The sequence below is a fragment of the Dreissena polymorpha genome, chromosome 15 (genome assembly GCF_020536995.1).
Source record: "Dreissena polymorpha isolate Duluth1 chromosome 15, UMN_Dpol_1.0, whole genome shotgun sequence".
Classification (NCBI taxonomy): Eukaryota; Metazoa; Mollusca; class Bivalvia; order Myida; family Dreissenidae; genus Dreissena; species Dreissena polymorpha.
The window spans coordinates 63,824,740-63,838,416 of NC_068369.1; the positions used below are offsets into that span (position 1 = coordinate 63,824,740).

General features: G+C 36.8%; 1 protein-coding gene across 3 annotated transcripts in view; it reads left to right on the forward strand.

Moving 5' to 3' along the window:
* LOC127861108 (nucleolar complex protein 3 homolog) overlaps positions 1–13,677 on the forward strand; it is a 73,857-nt gene that overhangs the window by 3,103 nt on the left and 57,077 nt on the right. For 2 of the 3 annotated variants that reach the window (XM_052399483.1, XM_052399485.1), the window contains exons 2-6: positions 1,501–1,614; positions 2,750–2,947; positions 7,086–7,267; positions 8,642–8,844; positions 9,477–9,638. In XM_052399483.1, coding sequence (XP_052255443.1) covers positions 1,526–1,614; positions 2,750–2,947; positions 7,086–7,267; positions 8,642–8,844; positions 9,477–9,638 — 834 coding nt within the window. In that variant the 5' untranslated portion in view covers positions 1,501–1,525. The remainder of the gene's footprint in view (positions 1–1,500; positions 1,615–2,749; positions 2,948–7,085; positions 7,268–8,641; positions 8,845–9,476; positions 9,639–13,677) is intronic. The other variant, XM_052399486.1, reaches the window with a different exon arrangement.

Genomic DNA, 13,677 nt, shown 5'->3' on the forward strand with positions numbered 1-13,677 from the left:
AGAGAGGCGGCGAAAAATGAACAGAGAAGCAGCATTTTGATAGAGAGGCCACTGATATGCATATACACCGTGCACAGAGCCAACAGACCTAATACCATGAGTTTTTTTTAAATGGTTGATTAAAAGTAAAACAAGGGTTTATTAACATTAACATTTAAATCTAATGTTAGAGAAGTCAAATCTAAAGTTCAAACTAAAATAATAATGAAAAGTGTTGCACGACATCAGTGTATTTTATCCCTAGCAAACAGGGGAATATATATGACATGTAGGGGGATACAAGATTTAAACAGACATTTCAAGGAGGGAAGTGGTCCTCACAAAAAACAATACAAATTACAATATTGATCATTCAAAATTGATGCATATTTCTGTATTAACTAATACATCATATATGATATACCTAGAATATACCAAGTAATTACATTAACACTGTATTATGTGAATTGGGAATAAGACATCAAACTGGGTATGGACATCATTTTGGTGATTTTCTCAAACAAAACTATTCATTTCATGATCTACATATATTTTTGTAATATATTATCTATAATTCAAGCTTAATAAGAAATTTTCCCTGACTTTTTTATTAACAGTGATTGTATTTTTATCTTTTTAACTGTATTTTTAAACTGTGTCCATGCGCAGCATGGACACAATTTCATTTCATGATGATTTTTTTTAATTAATAAAAAATCCAGTTTTGAAGTAAAATCAATTTAAATGATTCTATTATATATGCAAGTATCTGTTTTAATTATAATTTGTCAAACTAAATAAATACAACATATAAAACTGCACATAATGCACTTTTGATAAAACACAATTTATTCCCAAATTGATGTCTTATTCCCAATTCACATAGTACAGTGTTCATTGTTGGGTGTTCCCGATGGTGACCACATGCCGTCTAACAACTGAAAATTAAAATAAATGCAAAGAAGGTACAAAGTCGTGAAAATACGTATCTAAGTTTAAGGGTGAAAGGTTTAAAAACGTATTTTGACGCATTTGTAGTCCCTTAGAAAGTTACATTTACTTAAATACCTTTCTTACTTAATTCAAATTTTCAAGGCTTCATGTCCAAACCTTAGTTACTGATGAGCAGGCTATCAAACAGCATAAAATCTAAACAGATTGCGAGTTACTTGCAGGCTGTTCTGGTTTTATGCTGGTTGCAAAACCGTTTTCACTTTGCTTCCTATGGGGGAAAGGGTTAAAATATCAGTAATTCAACCAGACTCCTCTTTCCAAACACTTTGTAAGAATATCAAATCAACGTCAAGCAAGCTGAGCATTACTTTAAGTAGCAAAAAAACACCTGCTTTCACATAATTTGGATTTGGACTTTGGAAATAATAAGGCCATCATAATGACATATTGAACAGTTTGTCTACTCTACAAATGATTGCTTATTATCTATGTGTAAAGACATTACATTCATTTTGCCTTTACCACAAATTGTTAACCTTCATGTGTATTCATGGCTTGTTTGTAAAGTTTCAGACCAGTCTGGTATCCCACGATGGGTAGATCTGGGGGAAAGAAAGGCAAAGGAAAGCTGAAAACCAGTGCTTCAAAGCTTTCAAACAAACGAATCAATAAACTTGCCAAGTAAAAGTTCATTTACATCTTTTCTTCTCTACGGCTTACTCTTGCAAGAATTCTTATGAATTTAAACTGTTGAAAAAAATGCTTCTTTCTATGATTTATAATTGATTTTTATGGCATGGATAGCTGGTCTAATAATATACAGTTAAGTTTTAAATTCGACTGGAAATATACGGTAATTCTTAATGATACTGTGTTTTAACAATTGCTGTTCATTCTTTATGTTGACTACAGCCTTTGCTATTGTCTTTACGTTACAGACACGAAAAACTTAATAATGCCATGTTTTTATCCCACAATAAAAAATTGGCTTTATCCGTCCATCTGTTTTCATCTGGCCGTCTGCCACAAAACCTTTAGTGCTATATCTCAGAAACTATATAAGATACCAACAAGAAACTTCATAGGTGTATTGATATCAATGAGAAGAAGTTCCATGCACAAGAACCTTAACCCTACATTTTCTTTAATAAGAGTTATTGCACTTTGTTTTTATTGTATGATTTTCAGGGCTATATATGTTAGATAGCATGCAAGATTTCAATATGAACATTTATGGGTGCATTGGTATTAATGATGAGAAGTGCCATGCTTTAGAACCGTAACCCTTAACTTTCTTTAATTACAGTTATTGCCCTTTGTTGCTTTTGTATGATGGAACTTGCCCTTTGTTGCTTTTGTATGATGGAACTTTTCAGGGCTTTATCTCAGATAAGATACAACATTTCAACATGAAACTTTGTGGGTGTGTAAAAATCTATGGGAACAAGTGCCATACACAACAGCTATAACCCATCACTTTCTTTACTAATAGTTATTGCCCTTTGTTGTTTTTTTGTATGATGTAACTTTTCATAGCTACATAGTATATCTCAGATACGCTCAAGATTTCAAGATGAAACTTCATGGATGTGTAGATATCAATGAGGAGAATTGCAATTTATAAAAACAATTTCCCTATACTTAATTATAGCTTATTAATTATTACCATGCACTTAATTATTATACTGTATATCAAGGGATTTGAACCTATTCCATAAACAAAATGTATTTGGCAGGGGGAAACTAATTTGCTTATTAACAATTGCTGTTCATTCTCTATGGTGACTATGGCCTATATTATTGTTTTATGTTACAGACAAGGTAAACTAAAGAGAGACAAAAGTAAACAGATAAAAGAAAAAAAGGAACTTGAAGGTCGTCGTGGAAATGAGAAACAGTTTCGGCCTAAAAAGGATCTCGCCCAAGAGGATGAAATAGAAGTTGAGGAGGAAGACATTCAATTCTTTAAATCTCATCAACAGAGGAGCAGTTTTGTTTCTAACGTTGACAACAGGTACTTACCTGTAGATTTTTGTCAATTACTTATTGAATTGACCAATCATATGTTTTTATTTCAGTATAGTTAAACAATACTTCATGCATAGGTAACCAAATCATTGGTTATGTATCTATTGTTTGTTTGTTTGTAAACCCTTCAAAGCAATTTTTTTATCTTTGACAGGTTCTATTTACTTCCATGCCCTTGTGTATTGGGGAGGCCTTTAGCATTGCAGTTGTCTGTCTGCTATAGACAGAGGGATATTGTTTTGACGTTGTTTGTCTGGAACATTTTTGTGTCCAGAGCCATATCTTAGAACTGCTTGGGCTGATTTAATTGGCCTTTTTATGCCCACCAAAGGGTGGCATATAGCAGTTGGACTGACTGTCTTCCTGTCCAGCGCTCCATTTTTCGGACTTTTTTTCTGAAATGGTTATAGATATTGACCTGATATTTGGTGTGTGAGTCTGCCTATATGACTATCGTTCAGGTCAACAGATTTTTGGCAGAATTTTGGGCTTTGGACTTAACAATTATCTCTAAAATAGCTGCTGTGCAGCTTCAAACCGCAGTTGGGGGCATTGTGTTTCACAAACACAGGTCTTGTTGTCTCTAAAAATAAGCACACATTTTTGTCAACAGCCAAATCTTGGAACTACTCAAGCAGTTTTTATTTAAACTTGGTATTAGTGTATAATTTGGATTAGAGAATGATACAGATCAAATTATTGTGCAGACCATTTTCAATAACAGAGTTATGGCCTTTTTACTTTAAAATATCCTGTTTATATAGGATAGTCCCTGAGCTATCTCTCTAATAACATATGAGCTACAGCCATGCAACAATCCACAGTGTTTCTTAATCATCTGGGGCCGAGTCACATGCAAGACCTATAACCCTAGAGGCAATGTCAAGGTCACACATCAAACTCCTAGATCACAAATTTGATGAATTATTTATAATTTAGCCTTACTTCACTGTGCATCAATGGATTCTGAAATAAATTTCTAAAATTGTTCTTTAATTTGGTAAAATTCAGGTCTCAATGATTATAGTCCAAAGTCACACACTGAGGTCAAATGTTACAAATTTTGATTAAATATGCCATATTTTACTAGAGATCAAGGGATTTGCACCCATCTATAGGGAAAATATATTTGGCAGCCCAATGTGTAGATGATTCTTCTGAGAGAAACTTTGAAAATGACAAGCAGGCCCGTACCCAGGCCATGGGCCCAGGGGCCCGGGCCCCCCCAGCTGGCTGTCGAACTATGATTTTTTTTTAATAATCGGCCCACTGCAATTTGTTCTCTCGTGCAAGGGCCCACAGTACACTTTCCCTCAAAACAAAAGAGCAGCTATGTTTTATTGTCCCTGATAAACAAGGGGATTAACGCTCGCCAATCGAGATAAGCCTCTAGGCAATGTTTTCTTATCGCCTTGTACACACATCCCCGATCAGTCCCCCATTGTGATCATGAATGATTCATCTATCGATGGTTGATGTAACATGTATTTTGATAAGTGCAGCGAATGGAAGCAACTGCTACAGGAGGTCGTAGACTATGGTCTGATAATTGCCGACTCTAGTTTTTTTCCTTCTTTGAGAAGGCCCTATACGTATTTTTCCCTTCTAAAAGTTTAATTGTGTTTTTTTTAAACCTTTTAAACCTTTTATTGGGAATTTTTAAGTCCCAATATATACTTTTTGCATTGAGAATAGGGCCCTGAATTTGATCCGGAACAAAAACACTGACAAAGGTATTAAAACTGAGTATTTATAATTTTTGAAAGTAAATCACTGAAAAAGACTACGATGAGAATATCAGCAACAGATAAGAATTTGGCAGAATTCAGTATTTAAAATAATTGAGTACCGAGAATTGAGTAATATCAACCTATTAATGGCTCATTGGTAAAAAAATGTCAATTGTAACAACAAATCGATCTCATTATATAAGTTAACCTGATCCAGTGTAGAAAAATATTGTATAAATAAATTATCTCTTTCCTTGAATTTGTTTGAAAACAGTAAAATATGTTAAATTGATTATTTAAGACTTTCATTATTTCCCCCCAAAATTAGGCATTTCGCGCAATTTTTTTCCTAAATAATGGCAAGGTCTTTCCCAAAAAATCAGATTACAAAAAACTGTGACGTTATTGATTTGTGAGAAAAAATGGTGGAAGCAATACGACAGTTGATGTGGATAATCGTCAGTTTAAACCTGTAAGTTTCGGAAATCTAAAGCTTTTAATATTGTTGTGAATTCACACCAATGTTTAAAGCTTAAGACTTCCGAAATGTGCTGGTTTACTTGTTATATTCCATTAATTCATATCACAAAATACGTTTTTTATAAGCATTAAAATTCACCTTGCAAAGTGCCAAATTAAAAAAAGTATATATATAGGGAGGGGGGACCCCTCCCAAACCCTCCTCGGTTGGGCCCCCCCAGTAAAAAAATCCTGGGTACGGCCCTGACAAGTTATGGCAGTATTATGGCCCTTTGTCTGTGTTCCACTAGAACATATAGTTTCACACTGATGTGTTTTCAACTTCTTAACTTCATGGTGGGTCTCGCTCAAACTTTCAAAGTGGAATTACCTTATGTGTAGAGGACTTTAAAGAAAATAATTTTTGCTGCAACATGTTTTGGCAGAATTGTGGCCATTAGTCAGTTTTTCAAACATGTAATTAATTGTATCAAAATTGTGTGTTTTTAATTTTTCTTTATCTGCTTTGAGAAATTTGTTCAAACGATCACAGCTCATTGACATTCATTAGGTAGGTTATTGTTAAGAAAGACCTTCTTTGCTGCAACCAGTTTTGGCAGAATTACATCCATTAGTGTGTTACTTTTTCACGTTCTACCCCTTTCTCACTCAGAGGCAAAGTGAAAATGGCTACTGTAAAACCATTAAATTTCGTGTGGTACGAATTTTTGTGGATTTCGTTGTTTCGCTAAACCACGAATTCAAGTACCAACGATTATTTTTACATTTTTAATCCGAAATCGGTCCATTCCGAATGTCATTGCCGACTTTCTCTATTGTTTTCGGTTATCTGAGATATTTGATTGTGATATGCTAGGTAATACAATATGTTGTTTTCTTGATAAGTGTTTGGGTAATAATACTTTTTAAATCAAGCACGGAATTTAAACTGTACATCAACGATTAATCTCTTTTATGTGACGTCGTCCTATAAACAGTTTGCAGATTTACCACATATGTCAATTAGTGCCAATTAAAGTTAAAAGAGACATAACGGTTTTCACACCTGTATTTTGCGGACCTTATTACTCAATTGTTACTACTAGGGGACCGATTGAGCAGAGAATTGCAAATATTGTCAAAACAACATTGATGGCAATTAGCGAGCGGGGACCCACAAGATCGCCTCTCGCTCTTATCGACAACTATCGGAAACACTTTCATGCTTCAGTGCACATTAATCACAAGCCTTGTTGTCAACACACATTAGCAGATTATTCTTCGTTATTACTCTGGTTGTTTTAAGAAAAGTTTAATTATTATGACTGTCAATCTTCCCCGAAAATTTGAAATCCACGAAATTACGTGTCAACGAATTAGTTGTTTTTTATTAAACCACGAAATTTCATAACGACGAATTTCTATACGTTTACAGTATATGCAAACAACATAAAACCAGAACAGCCTGCGAGTAACTTGCAGTCTGTTCAAGTTTTATGCTGTTTGCTGCCCATCAGTATCTAAAGGTTGAAAATGGAACCTTTAAACGTTGAGTTTAGTAAGAAAGGCTGTTAATTACATTTAAGTTGCTAAGATACTACAAATGCATCAAAAGATGTATCTAAGTGGTAATGAGGAAACTTGAATTTAGTAAGAAAGGTCTTTAATTAAATGTTACTTTCTAAGGGACTATACATGCATCAAAATACGTTTCTAAGTGGTAAATGGTTAAGAAAATAAAGTCACTTACAATTTGTTTACTGAAACTTCTGTTTAACTGTGTGGGGGATATAATTCAAACTTTTAACTACTGAATTAATTAAATTTGTAGTATCTGCTCACACTTGAGTCATATTTAGTTCAAATGCACTTGTTTCTGATTACACATTAAATCTTTATTTCTGTCTTAAGCAATACACATTTTGCTGATTCCAGGCTGCTGGAACAACCCTCAGATGGTCATAAAAAAGGCAAGAAACGCAAAGTGCTGGATGATGTTGAGGGAGAGGCAGAGTATGAACGGTTGCCACGGAAACAGGTCGCCACGGACAACAACAGGAAGATGATGCTGCCTATCAAAACCAAACATGGAGTGGTGCAGAGGGTGCTAGAAGATGGTGCGATTTTGTGTGTTCAGTCTTGTCTGTTTCTTTTGATCATGGCGCATTCTGGTATCTGATCTCTTTTTATGACTCCCAGTCTATACTGGGGGACATGTTGTTTTTGCCCTGTCTGTTTTTGGTTTGTTTGCATTACACTTTAACTTTTCAATATTAAAGATAGCAACTTCATAATTGGCATGCATGTGTATCTAAGGAGCTTCACATTTTGAGTGGTTAAAGGTCAAGGTCATCCTTAAAGGTCAAAGGTTAAATATATGGGGGTGGGACATAGTGTTTCATAAACACATCTTGTTAAAGGCTTCATTTACAACCATAAGATACCGAATGAGCAGCAAACAGCATAAATCCTGAACAACCTGCAATTTATTTCCAGGCTGTTCTGGTAATATGCTTGTTGCATACAGCCATAAGCACGTTGTTTGAGAGCCGAAAGGGTTAAATGACAGCAGTGTACACAAAAATTGTGTGTGTATAATGTGTGAAGTGAGTTTAACTTTTATTTCGTCTCTTGCTTTGCGTTCAACTATTATGCCCCCAATGTTGCCCCTTTTCAAGTTTTGTGATCCTAGCCCCTTTTCGTGATCCTAGATCTCTCTCAAATATTGTGTAAGAGTTTCAAATAGTCACAAACATTCAGTGATAGAAATGAGCAGAAGCCTGTAAGCCATGCACTGGTAAGTTTAGAACCGGCTTGCTATGCCTGTAAGCCATGCACTGGTAAGTTTAGAACCGGCTTGCTCTGATTCTCATGATACTTAAAGCCACACACCTTGAAATGAAGTACATGTTAATCAATACATATAGATGCACTTTGAAAGTGTGCAAAATTGTCATTAAATCTATAGCCTAGTTAGCAAGTAATTTATTATTTGTTTTAAATTATAAAATCAAAAGTAGGATTTCTATAGGTATTTGTCCATTTCAACAAACGCGATTATTTTTAAGTTATACAGACCAAAAAAGACGGATTTCTACTGTGTAACCACAAGATATATTCTAATTGAGATATATAAAATTAAATCTATAGCCTAGTTAGCAAGTAATTTATGATTTTTCAAACGGTAAGTTTTTAAAACCGAAAGTAGGATTTCTAGACGTATACGTCCATTTTCGACAAAAGCGATTGTTTTTTAGTTTTAAAGCGCAAAAGAGACGGATTTCTACCTTGTTACCACCAGATATATTCTAATTGGCATAGTTAAAATTTGTTTCTTATTTATACTTGAATTTACTATGCCATGTTTTTCATTTCAAGGTGTGTGGCTTTAAGGCAGCATGGGTTATGTCATATTATCCCTGTTGCGTGATAATTGAGGATTTCAGCTTATTTGGCCAAACAGCTAATCAAAAGAGACGCTACATTGACAGAAGACGAGCCAGTGGCCAATGGAGACGGTGGTTCAGACGAGGCCTCAGGAAGTGAGATGGCAGATGCTGCTGAGGAGAGAGAGGAGCCCCTGCCGATCCTGTCGGGTGTGGAACTGTACGCACAGAGGCAGAGGAAGCTACAGGAGTGCAAGCAGAGGATCGCTCTTCTGTCCAGCGCTATCATTGAAAACCCCAACGAGAGCGTGAGATATTTGTGTTGATACAATATTTTGTCGCGTTCTGAGAAAACTGGGCATAATGCATGTGTGTAAAGTGTAGTCCCAGATTACAGATTGCGGACTGCACAGGCTAATCAGGGACGACACTTTCCGCTTTTTTTTTTTTTTCATTTAAATGAACTCTTCTTAGCAAAAATCAAATTTAGGTGGAAGGTGTCGTCCCTGATAAGCCTGTGCAGACTGCACGGGCTAATCTGAGACAACACTTTACACATTATTCCCATTTTTCCCAAAACGCGACTTATAATATGTTTTGTAAATGTATTTAAGAGGTTTGTTCCCAGGTTGCTTTTCTATTCAGGTATTTGGGTATCTTGAACTGTAGAAAAAAAATCAGATTAAAATAATCTGAAGTAAACATGAAAATCATTATGAAAATGTGTACAAGCAATCAACAAAACATGTTATCTTGATATCCTAACCAACAAATAGCATTTTGGGGACTTTTGCAACCCTGATAATAAAAGCGTCTCAGGAAGGAATTTTTTATATTGAAAGATAAATTTTATTTACTGCCACTACTATCTGTCTATTGTCTTACTGTTAAAAAAGGCGCGATATCCAACAATCAACACTAATCTTTATAACTATTTCAGACCAAGAAGCTGCGGGAGTTGGTTGGAATGCTGAAGGAGACAGACCCAGATGTGTTTGTGACGGTGCGCAAGTTCACAATGATGTCACTGCTGGAGGTCTTCAACGACATCATACCTGGATATTACGTCAGGCTGCCAACAGAGAAAGAACAGACGCAGAAGGTATTGAAACATATCTGAACCTCACTCTGGGAAAACTAGCGTTAATGCATGAGTGTAATGTGTTGTTCTAATAGCCAGTGCAGTCTGCTTAATGCATGAGGGTAATGTGTTGTTCTAATAGCGAGTGCAGTCTGCTTAATGCATGAGCGTAATGTGTTGTTCTAATAGCCAGTGCAGTCTGCTTAATGCATGAGTGTAATGTGTTGTTCTAATAGCCAGTGCAGTCTGCTTAATGAATGAGTGTAATGTGTTGTTCTAATAGCCAGTGCAGTCTGCTTAATGCATGAGCGTAATGTGTTGTTCTAATAGCCAGTGCAGTCTGCTTAATGCATGAGTGTAATGTGTTGTTCTTATAGCCAGTGCAGTCTGCTTAATGCATGAGCGTAATGTGTTGTTCTAATAGCCAGTGCAGTCTGCTTAATGCATGAGCGTAATGTGTTGTTCTAATAGCCAGTGCAGTCTGCTTAATGCATGAGCGTAATGTGTTGTTCTAATAGCCAGTGCAGTCTGCTTAATGCATGAGCGTAATGTGTTGTTCTAATAGCCAGTGCAGTCTGCTTAATGCATGAGCGTAATGTGTTGTTCTAATAGCCAGTGCAGTCTGCTTAATGCATGAGCATAATGTGTTGTTCTAATAGCCAGTGCAGTCTGCTTAATGCATGAGCGTAATGTGTTGTTCTAATAGCCAGTGCAGTCTGCTTAATGCATGAGCGTAATGTGTTGTTCTAATAGCCAGTGCAGTCTGCTTAATGCATGAGCGTAATGTGTTGTTCTAATAGCCAGTGCAGTCTGCTTAATGCATGAGCGTAATGTGTTGTTCTAATAGCCAGTGCAGTCTGCTTAATGCATGAGCGTAATGTGTTGTTCTAATAGCCAGTGCAGTCTGCTTAATGCATGAGCTTAATGTGTTGTTCTAATAGCCAGTGCAGTCTGCTTAATGCATGAGCGTAATGTGTTGTTCTAATAGCCAGTGCAGTCTGCTTAATGCATGAGCGTAATGTGTTGTTCTAATAGCCAGTGCAGTCTGCTTAATGCATGAGCGTAATGTGTTGTTCTAATAGCCAGTGCAGTCTGCTTAATGCATGAGCGTAATGTGTTGTTCTAATAGCCAGTGCAGTCTGCTTAATGCATGAGCGTAATGTGTTGTTCTAATAGCCAGTGCAGTCTGCTTAATGCATGAGCGTAATGTGTTGTTCTAATAGCCAGTGCAGTCTGCTTAATGCATGAGCGTAATGTGTTGTTCTAATAGCCAGTGCAGTCTGCTTAATGCATGAGCGTAATGTGTTGTTCTAATAGCCAGTGCAGTCTGCTTAATGCATGAGCGTAATGTGTTGTTCTAATAGCCAGTGCAGTCTGCTTAATGCATGAGCGTAATGTGTTGTTCTAATAGCCAGTGCAGTCTGCTTAATGCATGAGCGTAATGTGTTGTTCTAATAGCCAGTGCAGTCTGCTTAATGCATGAGCGTAATGTGTTGTTCTAATAGCCAGTGCAGTCTGCTTAATGCATGAGCGTAATGTGTTGTTCTAATAGCCAGTGCAGTCTGCTTAATGCATGAGCGTAATGTGTTGTTCTAATAGCCAGTGCAGTCTGCTTAATGCATGAGCGTAATGTGTTGTTCTAATAGCCAGTGCAGTCTGCTTAATGCATGAGCGTAATGTGTTGTTCTAATAGCCAGTGCAGTCTGCTTAATGCATGAGCGTAATGTGTTGTTCTAATAGCCAGTGCAGTCTGCTTAATGCATGAGCGTAATGTGTTGTTCTAATAGCCAGTGCAGTCTGCTTAATGCATGAGCGTAATGTGTTGTTCTAATAGCCAGTGCAATCTGCTTTATGCATGAGCGTTATGTGTTGTTCTAATAGCCAGTGCAGTCTGCTTAATGCATGAGCGTAATGTGTTGTTCTAATAGCCAGTGCAGTCTGCTTAATGCATGAGCGTAATGTGTTGTTCTAATAGCCAGTGCAGTCTGCTTAATGCATGAGCGTAATTTGTTGTTCTAATAGCCAGTGCAGTCTGCTTAATACATGGGCGTACAGGCTTTTTCCGCCCTATGCCACGGGTCCAAAATTCGGCCCCATTCCCAATGCAAATCTGGTTGTTTTTTTCCCAATTGAAAAAAAAATTCCAAATTCCAAAAAAAAAAAAAAGAAACATTTTTTTTTTTTTACCTTAAAATATATAAGTTAACCTGATCCGGTGTAGAAAATAGAAAGTGTTGCATAATTAAATTATCTGTTGCCTTGAATTTGTTTTAAAAACTGTAAAATATGTTAATGATTATTTAAGACTTTCCTTACTTAACTCAAAATCCGGCGCTTCGCACGATTTTTTTCACCTCAAAAAAGGCAAGTCCTTTTCCCCAAATTCAGATTAAAAAACCTGTTCTTATCTCAGATGTTCATAATGCTTTGTAAAATTTTAATAATAAGTTATCAAAATAGTCGTTATTTACCAGTTAACGGCTTCTTTGAAAAATAAGAAACTCTATTTACATGCGATAATTTTTCCCAATTGAGCCAATTTTGGGAATATTTTTTTTCCCAAAATGGGGGTTTTCACGGCGCAAAATTCCCAAAATTCCAGTGTGGCGTATTCCCAAAATGGAGCGGAAAAAGCCTGGCGTAATGTGTTGTTCTAATAAACAGTGCAGTCTGCTTAATGCATGAGTGTAATGTGTTGTTCTAATAGCCAGTGCAGTCTGCTTAATGCATGAGCGTAATGTGTTGTTCTAATAGCCAGTGCAGTCTGCTTAATGCATGAGCATAATGTGTTGTTCTAATAGCCAGTGCAGTCTGCTTAATGCATGAGCGTAATGTGTTGTTCTAAAAGCAAGTGCAGTCTGCTTAATGCATGAGCGTAATGTGTTGTTCTAATAGCCAGTGCAGTCTGCTTAATGCATGAGCGTAATGTGTTGTTCTAATAGCCAGTGCAGTCTGCTTCATGCATGAGCGTAATGTGTTGTTCTAATAGCCAGTGCAGTCTGCTTAATGCATGAGCGTAATGTGTTGTTCTAATAGCCAGTGCAGTCTGCTTAATGCATGAGCGTAATGTGTTGTTCTAATAGCCAGTGCAGTCTGCTTAATGCATGAGCGAAATGTGTTGTTCTAAAAGCCAATGCAGTCTGCTTAATGCATGAGCGTAATGTGTTGTTCTAATAGCCAGTGCAGTCTGCTTAATGCATGAGCGTAATGTGTTGTTCTAATAGCCAGTGCAGTCTGCTTAATGCATGAGCGTGATGTGTTGTTCTAATAGCCACTGCAGTCTGCTTAATGCATGAGCGTAACGTGTTGTTCTAATAGCCAGTACATTCTGCTTAATGCATGAGTGTAACGTGTTGTTCTAATAGCCAGTGCAGTCTGCTTAATGCATGAGCGTAATGTGTTGTTCTAATAGCCAATGCAGTCTGCTTAATGCATGAGCGTAATGTGTTGTTCTAATAGCTAGTGCAGTTTGCTTAATGCATGAGCGTAATGTGTTGTTCTAATAGCCAGTGCAGTCTGCTTAATGCATGAGCGAAATGTGTTGTTCTAATAGCCAGTGCAGTCTGCTTAATGCATGGGCGTAATTTGTTGTTCTAATAGCCAGTGCAGTCTGCTTAATGCATGAGCGTAATGTGTTGTTCTAATAGCCAGTGCAGTCTGCTTAATGCATGAGCGTAATGTGTTGTTCTAATAGCCAGTGCAGTCTGCTTAATGCATGAGCGAAATGTGTTGTTCTAATAGCCAGTGCAGTCTGCTTAATGCATGAGCGTAATGTGTTGTTCTAATAGCCAGTGCAGTCTGCTTAATGCATGAGCGAAATGTGTTGTTCTAATAGCCAGTGCAGTCTGCTTAATGCATGAGCGTAATGTGTTGTTCTAATAGCCAGTGCAGTCTGCTTAATGCATGAGCGTAATGTGTTGTTCTAATAGCCATTGCAGTCTGCTTAATGCATGAGCGTAATGTGTTGTTCTAATAGCCAGTGCAGTCTGCTTAATGCATGAGCGTAATGTGTTGTTCTAATAGCCATTGCAGTCTGCTTAATGCATGAGCGTAATGTGTT